The sequence below is a fragment of the Macaca nemestrina genome, chromosome 1 (assembly GCF_043159975.1).
Source record: "Macaca nemestrina isolate mMacNem1 chromosome 1, mMacNem.hap1, whole genome shotgun sequence".
NCBI classification, from domain to species: Eukaryota; Metazoa; Chordata; class Mammalia; order Primates; family Cercopithecidae; genus Macaca; species Macaca nemestrina.
Genome location: NC_092125.1, coordinates 18,374,638 through 18,390,543, shown reverse-complemented (window position 1 = coordinate 18,390,543; position 15,906 = coordinate 18,374,638). Strand labels below are relative to the sequence as shown.

The window sequence follows — 15,906 nt, the reverse complement described above, 5'->3', positions numbered from 1 at the left end:
GTGAACTTTCTGGGAGCACCCCCATCCCACCTCTGCCGTTTCCCCTCTTCAGAGATTTGTGGTTTAACCATTAAAACCACTTCCCCAGGGCCCCAAACCTGTCACCCAGGCCAGCCCATCAGCCCTCCCCATCTGCAGTCCTAGAGCTGAGGTCCCACGAGGAGCCTCAGGCTGAAACGCTGCTCACGTCTCCCTTAACCCACACGGCACAGACCAGCGGGAATGGGAAGCTGGAGTTTGATGAATTCAAAGTCTTCTGGGACAAGCTGAAGCAGTGGATTGTATGTAACCTGGAGCAGGGCTTGGCCTCTAGGGGAACCTGTGCGCCTAGGGCGGAGGGGATTTAAAAAGGTGCAGCAGACTGCAGGCCAGAGGAGTTGTATTCAGACAGGGGAGAAGGGAAAACAGCATCATGCTATTCCGATGCTTATGGGAGTACCACCGTGCTTCCACCCAAGATGAAAAGGAAGACAAAAGGGAGACCCACTTCTTTTGGAAGGCCCAGTCCAACCGTGGCCTCTGCAGCCCCTGGAGGGTAGCTCCCCCGGGCTGGCTGTCACCCACTTGCTGCCATCGGCAATGCCTTTCAGGTGCGCTCCTCCTCAATGCCTCTGCTCTCCACCCTTTAGAACCTTTTCCTTCGGTTTGATGCTGACAAGTCCGGCACCATGTCTACCTATGAACTGCGGACTGCACTGAAAGCTGCAGGTAAAGAAAAGACTGGAATGCAGGTGGCTGACTGCATGCCAGGTACTGCCCATGGGCAACCTGAGCAGATGGCAGGTCTTCTCTCTGCTGCCCAGGAGGTGGGCCTCTGAGCCCAGTTGGTGCTTCTTAAGGTCATGGCCCTTGGAGTGGCAGCACCAGGGTTCAGACCCAAGATTCACTTGCTGACACCAGGGCCCTCATTTTAAACTGCTGTGAACACTGGTAGAAACTTTTTAAATGTGTCTGCTAAAACTGAACTTGGCCTGCCCTCTGGAGGCCTCATAGCCTCTGACCGTGTTTTCTGGCCCAGTACTTAACACATAGCTGTTTGGTGGCAAGCTGCAGTGATTCCAAATGTCTCATTTCTGCTCTCAGATGGTTGTTATTGTGGATGAGACAGAGCATGCAGCGCGCATGGTTTGTGGGCGGCACGCCCCTCTGCCACCTGTGGCCCTGTCCCGGGCTTTATCAGCAGCAGACTCTGAATCCAAACCGATGACTGCATCATAGTTTACACCCTGCTCCCCTTCCCGAAGGCTGGGCTCCAGGTGGCGTTTCCCACCCTTGTCTGGGGTTGGATGGCCGTCGGCCTCTGTGTGGTCCCATGTCCTGCACACACAACCGTAGTTTCCATGGGTGCTCTGCAGACCTCCCGCCCGCCGGGCCGCCTGTGCTGCTCACCAAGCACACCTCACAGACAGGGGCCTCCTGAACCTTTTAAAGTGAGGGAAAGCAAAATCTGGAAACATGTCCAGGCTCAGGCCTGATAAAAGGATGAAGTATACACGGCCAGGACCATCTCAGGTCCTATGTCAGGGAGAAGAAAATCAGATGATTTACAAATGAGCAAAGTGCCAGGCTGAGAAGGGCGCCTGATTTTCTTAGGGGGTGGTGACTCTGTTTCCAGGGTAGGAGAAGGAACTGAGCAGGGGACAAAGGGAGCGCTCAGAGAGGAGGGGCATGGCTGTGTCTTTCCTACCCTGACGTAGCGTAGGGGGGATCGCCTCTCATCCCCCTGCTCTAGCCCCAAACACCAGGATTCTGGCCAAAGCCGGCTGCCAGCACTGCCGTGCAGGCTCCAGAGACTCTGCGCTCTGCGCCTGACCCGCCTGCTCCTCCGCTGGAATTACAAAGAAGCAGAAAGACCCCGGGTGGATTTCTGAACAATCCTGTGAACACCTCCTAGAAAGCGAACATGTAGACCAAAATGAAAGGGGGAAAGAAATCACCTCTAAGGGCAATGATGAGAAATCAAAGCACTGGCCAGGTGTGGTGGCTCACGCCTGTAATCCTAGCACTTTGGGAGGCCGAGGCGGGTGGATCACGAGGTCAGGAGTTTGAGACCAGCCTGTCCAACATGGTGAAATCCTGTCTCTGCTAAAAATACAAAAATTAGCCAGGTATGGTAGCGGGCGCCTGTAGTCCCAGCTACTCAGGAGACTGAGGCAGGAGAATCGCTTGAAATTGGAAGGCGGAAGTTGCAGTGAGCCGAGATCACGCCACTGCGCTCCAGCCTGGGGAAAAAAAGCAAAATTCCATCTCAAAAAAAAAAAAAAATAGAAGCACTAAATATTGGATCTAGAAAGAACTTCACTTTGTCTAAACCCCTCACTTGACAATGAGGAAACCAAAGCCCAGAGAACTGAACCCGTATGCCATGGCTGGAGCAGTGCCAGGGCTCAGATCCAGGCCTCCTGGCCTGGCGTTCTTCCCCCATCGTGGGTGTGTAGGAATGGGCCCCTCACACAGTGTCATTCACCGTGGGCAGCAGCATCCCCTCTGAGAAATGTTCTAGAGCCACAGCTGGAAGTGACCTGAGACACAGAACACGAGGGGAGGCTGGTGTAGGAATGAGTGTGGGGCTCAGACACCACCAGTGTTAAGTTCCCCCAAACGAAGCTTCCTGTAAAGTCAGCGAGACCCTATGGGTGACATGGGTGTCAAAACTAAGATCATGAACTCACTAAACTCGGAAGCCATTAAACACAGAAAGCATGCCTGAGAGTCCCCCGCACACTCGCCCCTGCACTGCAGATTCACGCTTTCACACGGCATTCACACCAAGGACAGCAGTCCCACTGGGTGTGGGGACCCCAGCTTTGAGGAGTGAAACAGTGGCTCCCCCTTCTGAGGCCTCCCCTCGGCTGCCTGGGAGCTCCCTCAAAGGTGCAGACTCACCTCGGGGCTCGGATACGGCGGGTCCTGGGTCTCCTCCTTCATCTCCACAGGCTTTCAGCTGAGCAGCCACCTCCTACAGCTGATCGTGCTCAGGTATGCGGATGAGGAGCTCCAGATGGACTTCGATGACTTCCTCAACTGCCTGGTCCGGCTGGAGAATGCGAGCCGTAAGTGTCCAGCGAGGCTGAGGGTGCACTCGGGGTGGCAACTTCAGTCACCCTCCGTGAGTGCGTGGGAAACAGCCTGGTGAAAGTAATGGCAAAGACAGACCACAGAGAGCCATGGTCTGATGTGTGCGGACCTGTGGGCCTCTGCCGTTAGCTAAAGAGCAGAATGTGCCAGCCTCCCCTGCAGCGTGTTTCTTGGCATCGCCTTTCTTTATACATTCATAGTGCCTCTGGGAGGATGATGGGGTGGGGCAGGTTTGTGCCTTGTGTTTGAGGAAAGGTTCAATTTCAGGTTAAATCCCATCATAACATATAGAAACAGGAGAGTCTCTGTCCCTCCTCCTCCCCACCTCCCCACCCTGTAAGCCCTAGACATTAACCCAGTTACCTTAAACAAGATTTATTACACCACAAATAGAGAGAGACTATGTGCCCGTGAGCTTCAGTGTTTGCAGTTTATTGTCATAGCCATCCTGCCCCTCACAGGTGGCTTTGAAGGTGGGGCTGAATGAAGCATGTCCAGGGCCTGTAACTCAGCACCGGGGTGACTACGAGGACATGCCCTCTGTGCAGGTGCCAAGGGACCCATGCCCCCAAGGGTGCCTCATGCTTGGTTTAATGCTCTAGCGTTTTCATCTTGAAAGTCTTAATAACATAGGAGCGGGAGGCCCCGCGTTTCCATTTTGCCCTGGGCCTCACAAATTATGCAGCTGATCCTGCTTGGTATTTTCTAATCTATGTTCCATAGGCCACTTCGAGGTACGAATACTTGATTGAAAAAAAAAAAAAAAAAGGCAAGGGGCTGGGCACGGTGGCTCACGCCTGTAATCCCAGCACTTTGGGAGGCTGAGGCAGATGGATCATGAGGTCAGGAGCTCAAGACCAGCTCATAGTGAAATTCTGCCTCTACTAAAAATACAAAAAATTAGCCGAGCATGGTGGTATGCACCTGTAATCCCAGCCACTCAGGAGGCTGAGACAGGAGAACGCCTTGAACCTGGGAGGCGGAGGTTGTAGTGAGCTGAGATTGTGCCACTGCACTCCAGCCTGGGCGACAGTGCGAGACTCCATCTCAAAATAAATAAATAAATAAATAAATAAATAAATAAATAAATAAATAAAATTAAAATTAAAAGGTGAGGGCTGTGACCCTCGGTTATCAGCATGACAGCTCCCTCTGCTTCTTTGGTAATAGAACACTAATTACTTGCTTGAAGCACAGCCCCTCTAGACTCTAAGCTCCAGGAGAGCCATAATTTATGGACAATCAATGAATATGTGTTGATTAAGAGATGATGAGAGAAAACCACAGAGAGATCAGCAGGCCCCAAAGGGGCTAGTATATCAAGCCAGGAGACTGGGCTTTCCCTAGGGGTTACTGGTAGCTAGTGAGAGGTGCGTCCTAGAAAGACCCCACCTGAAAGAGAATCACTCATTAGACTTACAGGGTGGTCAGAGCTGACCCTAGAAATAATGAGATTTGCTAGTTTCTCTTCTCTCAATTGCTCTTTCCCTTTCTAAACCACCCAGGCTTACTCCTTCCCAGCAAGAGGGGTGGGAGTGCCTCAGCTTGTTCTTATAATAGAGGAATATTATAAGCTTAACACCTTCCACCCTGGGATCCTCACATTAGATTCGCCTGGAGGACTTTTACAATTACCAAGGACGGAGCTTTACTCCAGTATTATTTTAACTTTTTATTGTAAAAATGTCAACCCTCCACTTAGATATAAAGAATCATAATAGGTTCCCATGCACCTCACACCAGCACTTCTCAAACTTTGCTATACATTACAATCTCCAGGGGTGCCTAAAGAAATGTTGATGACCAGGCTGCACAATTGACCAATTCTATTAGAATCTCAGGGGTGGCACACAGCATTGGGAGTTATACAAATTCACCAGGTGTTTCGAGACCTTTACACCCAACCTCAAAAATTATCATCTTGTTGACTTTTTCCTTGTGCTCCCGCAACACACACTTTTTTCCCCTAAATAATTTAATAGCAGATCTCAGAAACTCTGTCCATTCATCTGACTATCTCAAGCTGACAGACTTGTTTTTAGCATCATCATCATGCCATTTCCATGCCTAACAAAATTCTCAGCAAACCCTCAATGTTCTCTAGTGCCCAGTCCATGCCCAAATCTCCCAGGCCACCTTTTTACAGTTGCTTGGTTGACTCAGGATCCACATAAGACTCAGTCACCATGTTTGGTTGTTGGTTCTCTTCCATTTCCTGTGTTCAGTGATGGTCCCCGCCCCGCCCCCCCCCCCCCCCCCCCCCCGCTTTGGGTTGTATTGTTAAAGCTGCCTGTGAGATTCTCAAGTGAAGCCAGGGCTAATTGGCCTAACCTCATCTTCTGAAGGTGAGGAGGCTGAGGCCCAGAGACAGCAGTGACTTGCTCAGGTGACACCATGTGGTAGACCCAGCCTCCGGCTCAGTGCTGGCATGCTCTCCTGTGCCGCTGGACTCCTCCTGTCCTGTGACAGCACCCACGGCCCCTTCCTACAAGGGCGAGACTAACAACTTTCAGATTCATGCAAAACTTTAGGTATATGTGCTTTTTTTCTGAGGCCCATGGATTTCAAGGGCCCTGTACCCCGCAGAAGGTTAAGATAGGGGAGTTGCTTTGGCTCCAGGAGCTGCTGGCCGGCTGACTGGCTTAGGTGACACTGGCTTGCTACAGGACTGGAGACCTCCATCCATTCAGAGAAGTTCCCCTTTAGCCGGCCCGAGTCCTGCCACCATCCTTAATGAAAGTCCTTGTTTACCACCAGATGGAGCAGCTTCCCCACAGGCTCCAGTGAAAGGCCCTTTGGTCACTGGGAAACAAACTTGGTAAAGGAATTTTCTTTAAAAGGATGCCTTTCCCCCGTCTCTCCTATCAGGGGTGTTCCAGGCTCTCAGTACGAAGAACAAGGAGTTCATTCATCTCACTATAAATGAGGTACGGCCAATCCAGACCCTCTGCTCAGGGACCCAGCCAGGGCCCGGCAGAGTCCAAGCTCCATAAATGTTTGCCGAACCCATGATTTCATGCGAGGCCTGATATCTAGCTGTGGGAGTGATTACAACAAAATAGCTAATATTTTTGAGATACTACTTATTAAGTAATCAATTGAGCTATTACAATAATTCTGTGAGCTAAGTACCAATAGTATCCCCATTTTGCAGGGTGGAAACTGAGGCATAGAGAGATTAATCACCTTGACTTGAGTGAGTGAGCAGACTCTGCCTTCTTGTCCTTCTCTTCCTTCTGTCATTTGGGTAACTTAGCCTGCCTGCCTTCCAGCTGCCAGTTTGCTCACTCTCACTTGCTCATGTTGTCCTGTGGTTCCCATGATGCTCCCCCAAACTCTGACAAGTACAAAACTGGTCAGTTACCGGGGTCATCATAGCAATGATGGGGGTGGGAGACAATGGGTCCGAGTGTCAGAGGCGTGGGAGAAGGATTCCAGGAGGTTTCAATCACCCCCTCCCCAGAGGATCCCCGTGGACCCCGTCTGCTCAGATGGTGGTCCATGGGCCAGCAGCAGCGCAGATATCACTTAGGAGAGAGCGTTGGAAATGCGGAGTGCCAGGCCCTGCCCTAGACCTGCTGAATGGAAGTCGCCTTTCACAGGACCCTAGTGATTCCTGTGCGCATAAAGCTTGAGAACGCTCTTGAGACATTCTCCTGCCCAAAGACAGAGGGAAACCTGTGGAGCAGCTTCCTTCAGTGGTTTCTGTAATTTTTATCTCCCTTTTCCTTCTTTCCCTCCCTGTATCTCTCTTTCTAGGTCTGCTTTCTCTTCTACCTAACAACACTAAAGCCAGGCAGCCCGTGACTCCGACCCAATCTCTGGGGTTTCTCCTCTCCACCAGTTTCCATGCTCACACTCACAGTTAGCTCATTTCCAAATTCGGTAGTAACATTGGGTTTGGATAACATTTTATTGAATATTTGAAGATGAAGAGCTTGATGACAGTATGTGTTTTAGAGGATTGTACCTCCTCCCCTATTTTGTGCTCTGATTTCGATTGATTAGGCTGCTCTGCGCCTCGGTTTAACCATTTACAGAAAGAGACATAGGCCTTAATATATTACACCAAAAGTTTTGCTTTATAATAATATCATATAATTTGGCAATTATGTTGACTCGTCACTAATTTTCTCAAGTGTGTATCTCAGATCCCTGGATGCATTATTATTTCATTGAGAACAGAAACTGGGCATTTTTCTTCTCTAGTTTTGTCTTTCACCTTCAGCATGTAGGACACATGTAATAACTATACCTCCTTTGATCACTCCAAGATTCCAAAGAAAGATGTGCACACTCAAACTATTCTATTATGAAAATAAGAGGAAGCTGGGCATGGTGGTGTGCACCTGCAGTCCCAGCTATTTGGAAGGCCTAGGCGGGAGGATTGCTTGAGGCCAGGGGTTTGAGGATGCAGTGAGCTATGATCTCGCCACTGCACTCTAGCCTGGATGGCAGCGATAGCAAGACCCTGTCTCTTAAAAAAGAAAGAAAGAAAACAAGAGAGACCCCTAGGTCCACCTTTATTTATCATTTACTTTAAGGTAAATGATAAGTAATGTCACTAAAAAACATGAAAAGTGTGATGGCTGTCCCTGGTCCACAGTGGAAAGTGAGAGTGGGAAGGTTTGTTACTCAGTGGCCTCCTGGCTAGTCAAGGGCTCCAGAGCACCAGCAGCATGGAGGAAGTACTCCAGTGCTGCAGATTCAAGGTGGAAGTGTGGACATCTCCAACCCAAGTGTCCACAGGTGTAGGGACTGGAATGGGTTCCTGCTCTGTCCCATATCATCACTTTGCAGGACAACAGGGAAAACCATTGCATTCTCTCCCTCTAAACCTACCATCCTTACATCTGGCTGCATGCTAGCATCACCTGGGGAGATTTAAAAATTCTGATACCCCAGCCACTCCCCAGATTGATTAAATTTGAATCTCTAGGGGTGAGGCCCAAACATTGTTGTTGTTGTTTTTAAATCCCCTTGGTGAGTCCAGTGTGCAGCCAAGTTGAAGTATCCATGTTTTAAAGTCTCTCTCCTTCTCCCCTGACCCATCCCAGGAAGCAATAGGAGCTTTTCCTGGCTGAATTGGCCTCACCTACAGTCACTTTCCTAAAAGAGCCTTTGCACTTTTTGTTACAGTAACCCCCATACTATATATGCTGTGCCCAGGAAGGAGGACAGAGAAGGGAGAAAAAAACCATCTCATATAATCATGTTGCCCCAAGTCACCATGCTGTGACAAGCAAGCTGTTGGGAAGGAGGAGGCAGGGTGGACTCAGGAGGGAAAATGAGGAGGAATTCCATGCTACTTCTTCAGCTCACTTGTAACACCCACCGGCTTCAGAACCTGCTTCCACTTCCTGCAGCCCCTCCGTGGTGGAGGGCCACCTCTCTCCCAAAGGTGAGAGGACCCCTCATCAACAAGGAAAAGGCACTTAATACTGCCCTGCCCAAGAGGCCTCAGCAAGGCTGTCTTCTTAACAGGGAGAAAGCACATTTTCCCGTCTCTGTCTTACCATCTGTGCTTGATGTGAGCTCACTCGGAAAGGACTCAGAACCTCCAGAAAATGTCAAGTGCTGAGAATTCATTTATTTTTTTTAAATGGTTTCCTGTTGAGACAGGCATCCAAGTTGGCAGGCAACATGATCAAATAGCAGATCTCCTGTGATGTCAGCAAATTGGGGCCACTCCTGAGGCTGAGGCTGGAAGGGACATGGAAGGACAACAACCCCTCATATCTCTCTCTCTCTCTCTCCCCACCCCCCCCCCCAGTTCATCCATTTGACAATGAACATCTGAGGCTGCCTTGTAGAGATGCAGCCTGCCCAGCTGAATCTTGGCTTCTGGACCTTGACCTTCAGAACTTCTGGTGTGGAACCATTACGCCCAGGGCTCACTCCCCTCTCATCGTCAGGCCTTCTCCCTTCTCCATCTTGATCTGGGAAGAATGAAATGAACTCAGCTACACTCTCTGATTTTGTGCTACTCCTTTGTAAAGTCACTGCCCTAAGGTGGCTGATGGCGCCACCTATGCCTTACATCCAGGTTCAGGCATCGCTAGCTTTCCCACACTCTACTTTCCTTACTTCCTTCCATTAAGAATCACTCAGAGTTCTAATGCACAGAATCCTGGCTTCCATGTAGCTCCAGTCATTGTGATCAGACATCCTTTATAAATCATGTTTTTATAAATGTGTGTGTGGAATAAGATGAGGGGGAAATGGGGTGAGGTCATAATTTAGCATTTCTGCATCATAAGTGTGCTTCCTTATCGGGGAAGACATCAGGTAGTTCCGATAATTGGACAAGAGTGGATCTCTGATAAGAGTGGATCAAGGTGACAATCTCTATCTCCTCCTACAAGAGGTAGTAACTGAAACAGTCATTATCCAGTCCAGACATTCTTTGTGTCTGAAGACTTTGGGTCAGAAAAGCTGAATGCTGTTATTTCTTCTCAAGGAATCCAGATTCTGGTGAGGTTTGATCTTACTCATCCTCAACATGATGGGGGAAAACAGAACAGAGAATTCTCATTATAGCTCATTAGTGCTAAATAGGAGAATCCACTGAACTGCAATAATGGGAGGTAACATGAGAAGATACTGGCCCAATACACGCCAAGCCCCGCATTCTTGCTGGTACACTTGTAGCAGATGAGGTGGAGGATGGGAGCGGGAGATGCCAAGAGGGAAGGAGGGAGAATTGTTGGGATGAAGATCAAGTTAGAAGTGGAGGCCAAGCGTGGTGGCTTACACCTGTAATCCCAGCACTTTGTGAGGCCAAGGTGGGCAGATCACCTGAGGGCAGGAGTTCAAGACCAGCCTGGCCAACGTGGCAAAACCCCATCTCTACTAAAAATACAAATATTAGCTGGGCGTGGTGGGGGGCGCCTATAATCCCAGCTACTTGGGAGGTTGAGGCAGGAGAATCACTTGAACCCAGGAGGCGGAGGTTGCAGCCTGGGCGACAAGAGCGAGACTCAGTCTCAAAAAAAAAAAAAAGAAGTGGCGCTTCATCAGAACCCTGTCCCTGATAGTGGCCAAGGCACCATGATCTTCTCCTTTACCTTCCAGCCCTTCCCTGGGTTCACACAGCAGTGGATGCAAGACAAGCGCTCTCTCTCAGGAGCAGGCTTAGGACCAAGGTTCTGTGCTGGGGCATGCCAGTACGACCCCAGACATGCCATCTCCTGTGCTCGGCCTGTGCCCACTCTCATCGGTGCACACTGCTGCCATATTGTTTGTTAGATGTTGTGAACACTAGCCCTGCTCACAGGTAAAACTTGGAAGGGGACTCACCTTCTGAGCTCCTTTTTCTAGTGTCACTCCCACAGGGTGCTTCTCGGCCTTTATATCCAGGAGCACGTAACTGTCTCTCACTGATTTTTCCTGTGCTTGAAAGGTACCCAGGAAATGAAGTTTATGAACTTGGTGTCCTGTTTTCTTTCCATCCATATGTCCCTGGGAAAGTTATTAACCTCTCTGAGACTTAGTTTCCTCCACTCATGAGGATGGTAATTTCTGCCTCACTGAGGTCTTATGATGAATATATGAAATTGTAAGTAAGTAGAAGGTGCCTGGCACAGTACTTGACACATAACAGGCACTCAGCACAACTAAGGCCCACTGTTGTGAACCAGTGTTTTCTTAAATGTCTAAAAGAGTTAGATACTATCACATGCTTTCGGTTTATCTCTGTTCTTCAATGCAAGAATTCAAGAATTATAGAACCATCAGTCTTGAAGGACAGTTCAATAGGGCTCTAGAGAATATTATATGATCATGAGTTGAGAACAAAAAACGCATATGAATTTAGCTTCTATTTGTTTCTGAATTATATGGTCTGATACTGATACCCAGAAACAAAAGAAGATGTTTTACATGCATGAGTTTGATTGACTATAATTAGAGTGATTTTGTAGCTTATAATTCAAACCAACAGCTTTTGAGTGTGAAAGGAATAATATTAGTTATTACACCAGGACAATAGATGTAAACTGGAGCTGTCTTAGGAAAATTGCGATTTATGGCCATTCACATTATGTCTATCACCACCTGTGTAATATATGCTTTAGGTCTTGGCACCAAAAAATTCATGCCCTGCTACCTTTAAATTAAACAGTGGCTGGGCATGGTGGCTCCTGCCTGTAATCCCAGCACTTTTGGAGGTCAATGCAGGCAAATCACGAGGTCAGGAGTTCAAGACCAGCCTGGTCAATATGATGAAACCCCATCTCTGCTAAAAATACAAAAATTAGCTGGGTGTAGTGGCGCGTGCCTGTAGTCCCAGCTACTCGGGAGGCTGAGGCAGAAGAATCGCTTGAACCCAGGAGGTGGAGGTTGCAGTAAGCCAAAATGACACCCCTGCACTCCAGCCTGGGCGACAGAGCAAGACTCCATCTCAAAAAAATTAAAAATACAATTAAAAAAAAGAAAACAAAACAAAATTAGCTGGGTGTGGTTGTGCAGCCTGTAATCACAGCTACTAGGGAGGCTGAGGTACGATCACTTGAACCCAGGAGGCGGAGGTTGCAGTGAGCCGAGATCATGCCACTGCACTCCAGCCTGGGTGACAGAATGAGACTCTCTCAAAAATAAAAATAAAAATAAAAATTAATTAATTAAACAGTAGTATACGCGAGCTATCTAACGCTATTTCTTCACACCAAAATCACACGAAACACAAAGAGAAACACACCTAGACACATCAAAGTCAAACTGTTGGGAAAAAAAGAGAAAATCTGAAAAGCAGCTTGAGAAAAATGACTCATCATGAACAGGGAACAATGCAATTAGCAACTGACTTCTCATCAGAAATGATAGACGAGAGAAGGCAGTAGAATGACATTCCAAGTGCCAAAGGAAAAATCTTTCAATCAAGAATTCTATTTTTCCACTAGAACGGCAAAAATGAAGGCACGATAAAGATATTCCCAGTTAAACAAAGACTGAAAGAATTCATTATTAGCTGACCTGCCACTGAAAAAATATTAAAGGATGTATTTCAGGGTGAAAGGAAATAAAACTAGATGAGACTGTGGATCTGTAGAAAGAAATGAAGAGCACTCAAAAGGATATCTCTCGGTAAATATAAAAGACTATATAAACACGTGTTATCTTCCATTCTAATTTTGTTTGAGGGAAGACATTAGATGATATAAAGCATTAATTATTGCACTGTATTGTTGGATTTATAACAATAGATATAAAGGAGAGGGGAAGAAACAAAGTATTGAAGCAATATTTCTGTATTTTCTTAGAATTAAGTCAGTATTACCTCAGGTAAATTAAGATGCAGATTGTAATCTACAGAGCAACCACTAAGAAAATAACTCAAAAATACAGTACAACAGCAGAGGAATCAAAGTAGAATACTTAAAAAAAAAAAAATGTTTAGCACAAAAGCAGTAAGGGAAGAATAGATTTTAAAAATAAGACATAGAAACAAAATGGCAGACCTTAATCCAGCCATGCTGATAATTATATTAAATATGAATAAACACTACAATCAAAAGGCAGTGATTGTCAAAATGGATAAAAAAGCAAGATTCAATTGGATACTGTCTACAAGAGATACTTCACACAAAAAGACAAAAGTTGAAAGTAAAAGGATGAAAAAGAGAGTACCATGCAAATACTGGCAATAGGAGAGCTTGAGTGCCTACATCAATATCTGAGAAAATAAAATTTAAGACAAGAAATATAATTGGAGACAAGAAATGATATTACAGTATTATAAAGGGTCAATTCATTAAGAATATATAATAATTACAAGTGTAATGGTACCTAATAGCAGAGTCTCAAAATTATGAAGCAAAAATTGATATAATTAAAAGAAGAAATAGATTATTTAGACTTAACAATTGTAGTTAGAGAGTTCAATAACCCATTAACCCATTTTTAATAACTGATAGAACAACTATTCAGAAAATTAACAAGGAAATAGAAGACATGAACAACACTATCAACCAACTTGACTAACTGACATTCATAGAACACTCTTCCCTCAAGTAATGAATGCACATTTTTTCAAAAGCACATGGAACATTCTCCAGGTTAGACCACATACTAGACCATAAAACTAATTTTTAATATATTTAAAAGAATTTAAATCACTCGGAGTATGTTCTCCAGCCACAAAGGAATTAAAATAGAAACAAAAATAAGTTTGGGAAATCCTCAAATTTTAGAAATTAACACATTTCTAAATAACTATGGGCTGAAGAGAAAAATTACAATGGAAATTAGAAAGATTTTGAACTGAATGAAACAAAAATAAAATATACTATGTATTTACACATGTCTATACACATCAACATTAATAGGATGAAGCTAAAGCAGGACTTAGAAAAGCCGAATGTTCTCAAAACAATAATTTAAGCTTCCATCTTAAGATTAGAGAAAGAGAGAAGCAAATTAAACCTTAAAAGGAAAGAAATAAAGACTAAAGCAGAAATCAATTGACTAGCAAAGAGAAAAATAATAGAGAACATCAAAGAAATGAAAAGGTGATTCTTAAAAAAGATTGCAAAATTGATAAACTTTTAACTAAACTGACCAAGAAAAAAAAGAGAAAACACAAATTAACAATAAGAATCTAAGAGCAGGCATCACTGCTGACCCATCAGAAATTAAATGAATGATAAGTGAATGTTTTAAACAACTTTATGTCAACAAATTAGACAACTTAGATGGAATGGAAAAAATCCTAGAAAAAGATAAATTACCAGAACTACCTTCAGAGAATACTGAAAATCTGAATAGACCTATGCATTAGTCCACTGTCACACTCTAATAAAGACATACCTGAGACTGGTTAATTGGTAAAGGAAAGAGATTTAGTTGACTCACAGTTCAGCATGGCTGGAGAAGTCTCAGGAAACATATAATCATGGTGGAAGGTGAAGGGGAAGCAAGGTACCCTCTTCACAAAGCAGCAGGAAAGAGAAGTGCCAGCAGGGGAAATGCAAGACACTTATAAAACCATCAGATCTCATGAGACTCACTCATTACCATGACAACAGCATGGGGGAAACTGCCCCCATGATTCAATTAATCTCCACTTGGTCCTGCCCTTGACATGTGGGGATTATAAGGATTAAATTCAAAGTGAGATGTGGGTGGGGACACAGAGCCAAACCATATCAACCTACAACATGAAACATATCATACCATATCAACCTATAACATTTTGGTCCTGAGACCAAATCCTTTGGACAGTGCCTGGAGAGAACCTCAAGTCGTAGTCATGTTTATCTGAAATACAGAGCATGCCTCCAGGCTCCTCTCCACCCTGTGCTGTGCAGAGCTACGCAGTGCACTGAGGGGCCAGGGCTTCAGAAAGCACAGAGCATGTGACCTGGTTGGCAGAGGTACCCGGTTCATTGGTGCCAGCCCAATTCAGTGTACTGGATCATTAGTAGAAACAAAGAACCATTCTACTGAGAGCCAAGACCGCCTGCCAAGTACCAGTGTGAAGGCTGCCTCGTCACCACAGCTGTGAATCAAGAGTAGGCTGTGCTTGCTACTGATGCCAGCCTGGGGCATTTTCCCAGCCCCACAGTGCCTTTCTGAGTGGGAGGAGAGGCAGAGGGTGAGACTCTCCTTGGCGCCTGAACAGTGCCTCTGATGGAAGAACGTAGCTCAGTGATAGTCCCGAGGAGGTTTATTGGTTCATTATCAGTAGGACTCTCCAAGGAAAGGGAACCACTGAACCATATGGAGCAACTGCAGGATCATGTAATGGAAGCAGCATTGAACCTAGAGTTTGAGTCCTGTATTCCAGTCTAGAACTTACCTCCAGCTAGCTGTGTGGACTTAACCATATCACTTAACCTCTTTGGGCCACCGTGCACCTTGCAATTGTGTGCCTCTTTCTCTTCCTCTGGGAACTAGAAGGCCAGGTCAAGTGTGGCTCAGTCCTGGTCTAACTGGACGGATGGAGAGAAGGTAGCAGAAGTGGGGCCAGCAAGCCTGAGAATTCATCTGATTCTCTGACAGAGCTCAGAGTTATGAGAAGAATGTGGTCATGCAGAAGATTCTCTGTAGACCACATCAGGACCTGGATTCTCAGAAAGCTGTACTCCTCCTGCCTTTCAACATCTCAACACACTCAGCTCCTACATTATACACACTTACCGGAACCCGACTTGTCTGTATGGGTTTAGCGTTCTCTCTTGTCCTTCCCAGCCTACCTTCTACATTCTAAAAAGAGAGTCACCCACCCGGACGATCTCCTTGCAGTCACTTTTCAATGCACTGGAAGCGCTTCCTTAGTCAGAACAGTGAACAGTATGTTTTCAAACAAAAGGGGCTCACTGCCCAGTGTGCTAGAAGCCAATGCTATATGACACCGCATTTCTGAGAAAAGAAAAGCTTTATACTGCAAGCTGATTCACAAGAAGACTAGAACGTCAAGCTCAAATCTGTCTTCTTGTGCTGGCTCCAAAGCAGTATTTTTATTAGAAAAGATTCTGAGATTAGTAGGTGATTGGTGGAGGAAAGAGGAAGTCTAGAAAGTCCTTGGGCATGTGTTTTTATCTCTCCATGCCTCCTCATGAGTTCCCTATGCAAATTTCAGGGGAATTAGTATGAAACATGTGGTGGAAATTCAGGCTGTGACATCAGCAAGCTCGTCCTGCACAGACTCCAATTGGCCGTGGTGGTTACAACTGATTTCAGCCACTTTTTAAAAAATCTCGTAGGCAGAGGGAGTTTCAGTGTTTCAGCAAGTTCTTTTTTTACCTGCCATGCTGCAAACTCAAGAGTTTCTGTTAGTCATTGGTTTCGTTAACTATTTGGGGCACAGTTTCAACAGTGCCCTGAAAA

At 46.0% G+C, this 15,906-nt stretch overlaps 1 protein-coding gene and 1 long non-coding RNA gene across 10 annotated transcripts in view; one reads left to right on the top strand and one right to left on the bottom strand.

Annotated features, from left to right (window-relative positions):
* The window catches only part of LOC105499157 (calpain 9), a 53,359-nt gene extending 44,094 nt beyond the window's left edge, over window positions 1–9,265 (top strand). For 2 of the 5 annotated variants that reach the window (XM_011771637.3, XM_071074467.1), the window contains 5 exons: window positions 213–281; window positions 630–708; window positions 2,937–3,053; window positions 5,947–6,005; window positions 8,852–9,265. In XM_011771637.3, coding sequence (XP_011769939.2) covers window positions 213–281; window positions 630–708; window positions 2,937–3,053; window positions 5,947–6,005; window positions 8,852–8,878 — 351 coding nt within the window. In that variant the 3' untranslated portion in view covers window positions 8,879–9,265. Of the gene's footprint in view, window positions 1–212; window positions 282–629; window positions 709–2,936; window positions 3,054–5,946; window positions 6,006–8,851 lie in introns of those variants that run through there. The other 3 variants (XM_071074466.1, XM_071074464.1, XM_071074476.1) reach the window with 2 other exon arrangements.
* Window positions 564–14,394, bottom strand: LOC112423149 (uncharacterized). Of its 5 annotated transcripts, XR_011610530.1 has the most exons (6): window positions 13,930–14,149; window positions 10,378–10,539; window positions 8,595–9,017; window positions 2,887–3,129; window positions 1,688–2,085; window positions 564–702 (listed from the first exon to the last, which is right to left on the bottom strand). It is a non-coding gene; the product is annotated as an uncharacterized lncRNA (long non-coding RNA). The 5 variants fall into 5 exon arrangements; XR_003013615.2 differs by lacking the exons at window positions 564–702; window positions 13,930–14,149 and adding an exon at window positions 14,251–14,394 and having other exon boundaries at window positions 1,440–2,085; XR_011610532.1 differs by lacking the exon at window positions 564–702 and having other exon boundaries at window positions 1,440–2,085; window positions 8,595–8,781; window positions 13,930–14,173.
* Window positions 14,395–15,906: the final 1,512 nt, after the last annotated feature.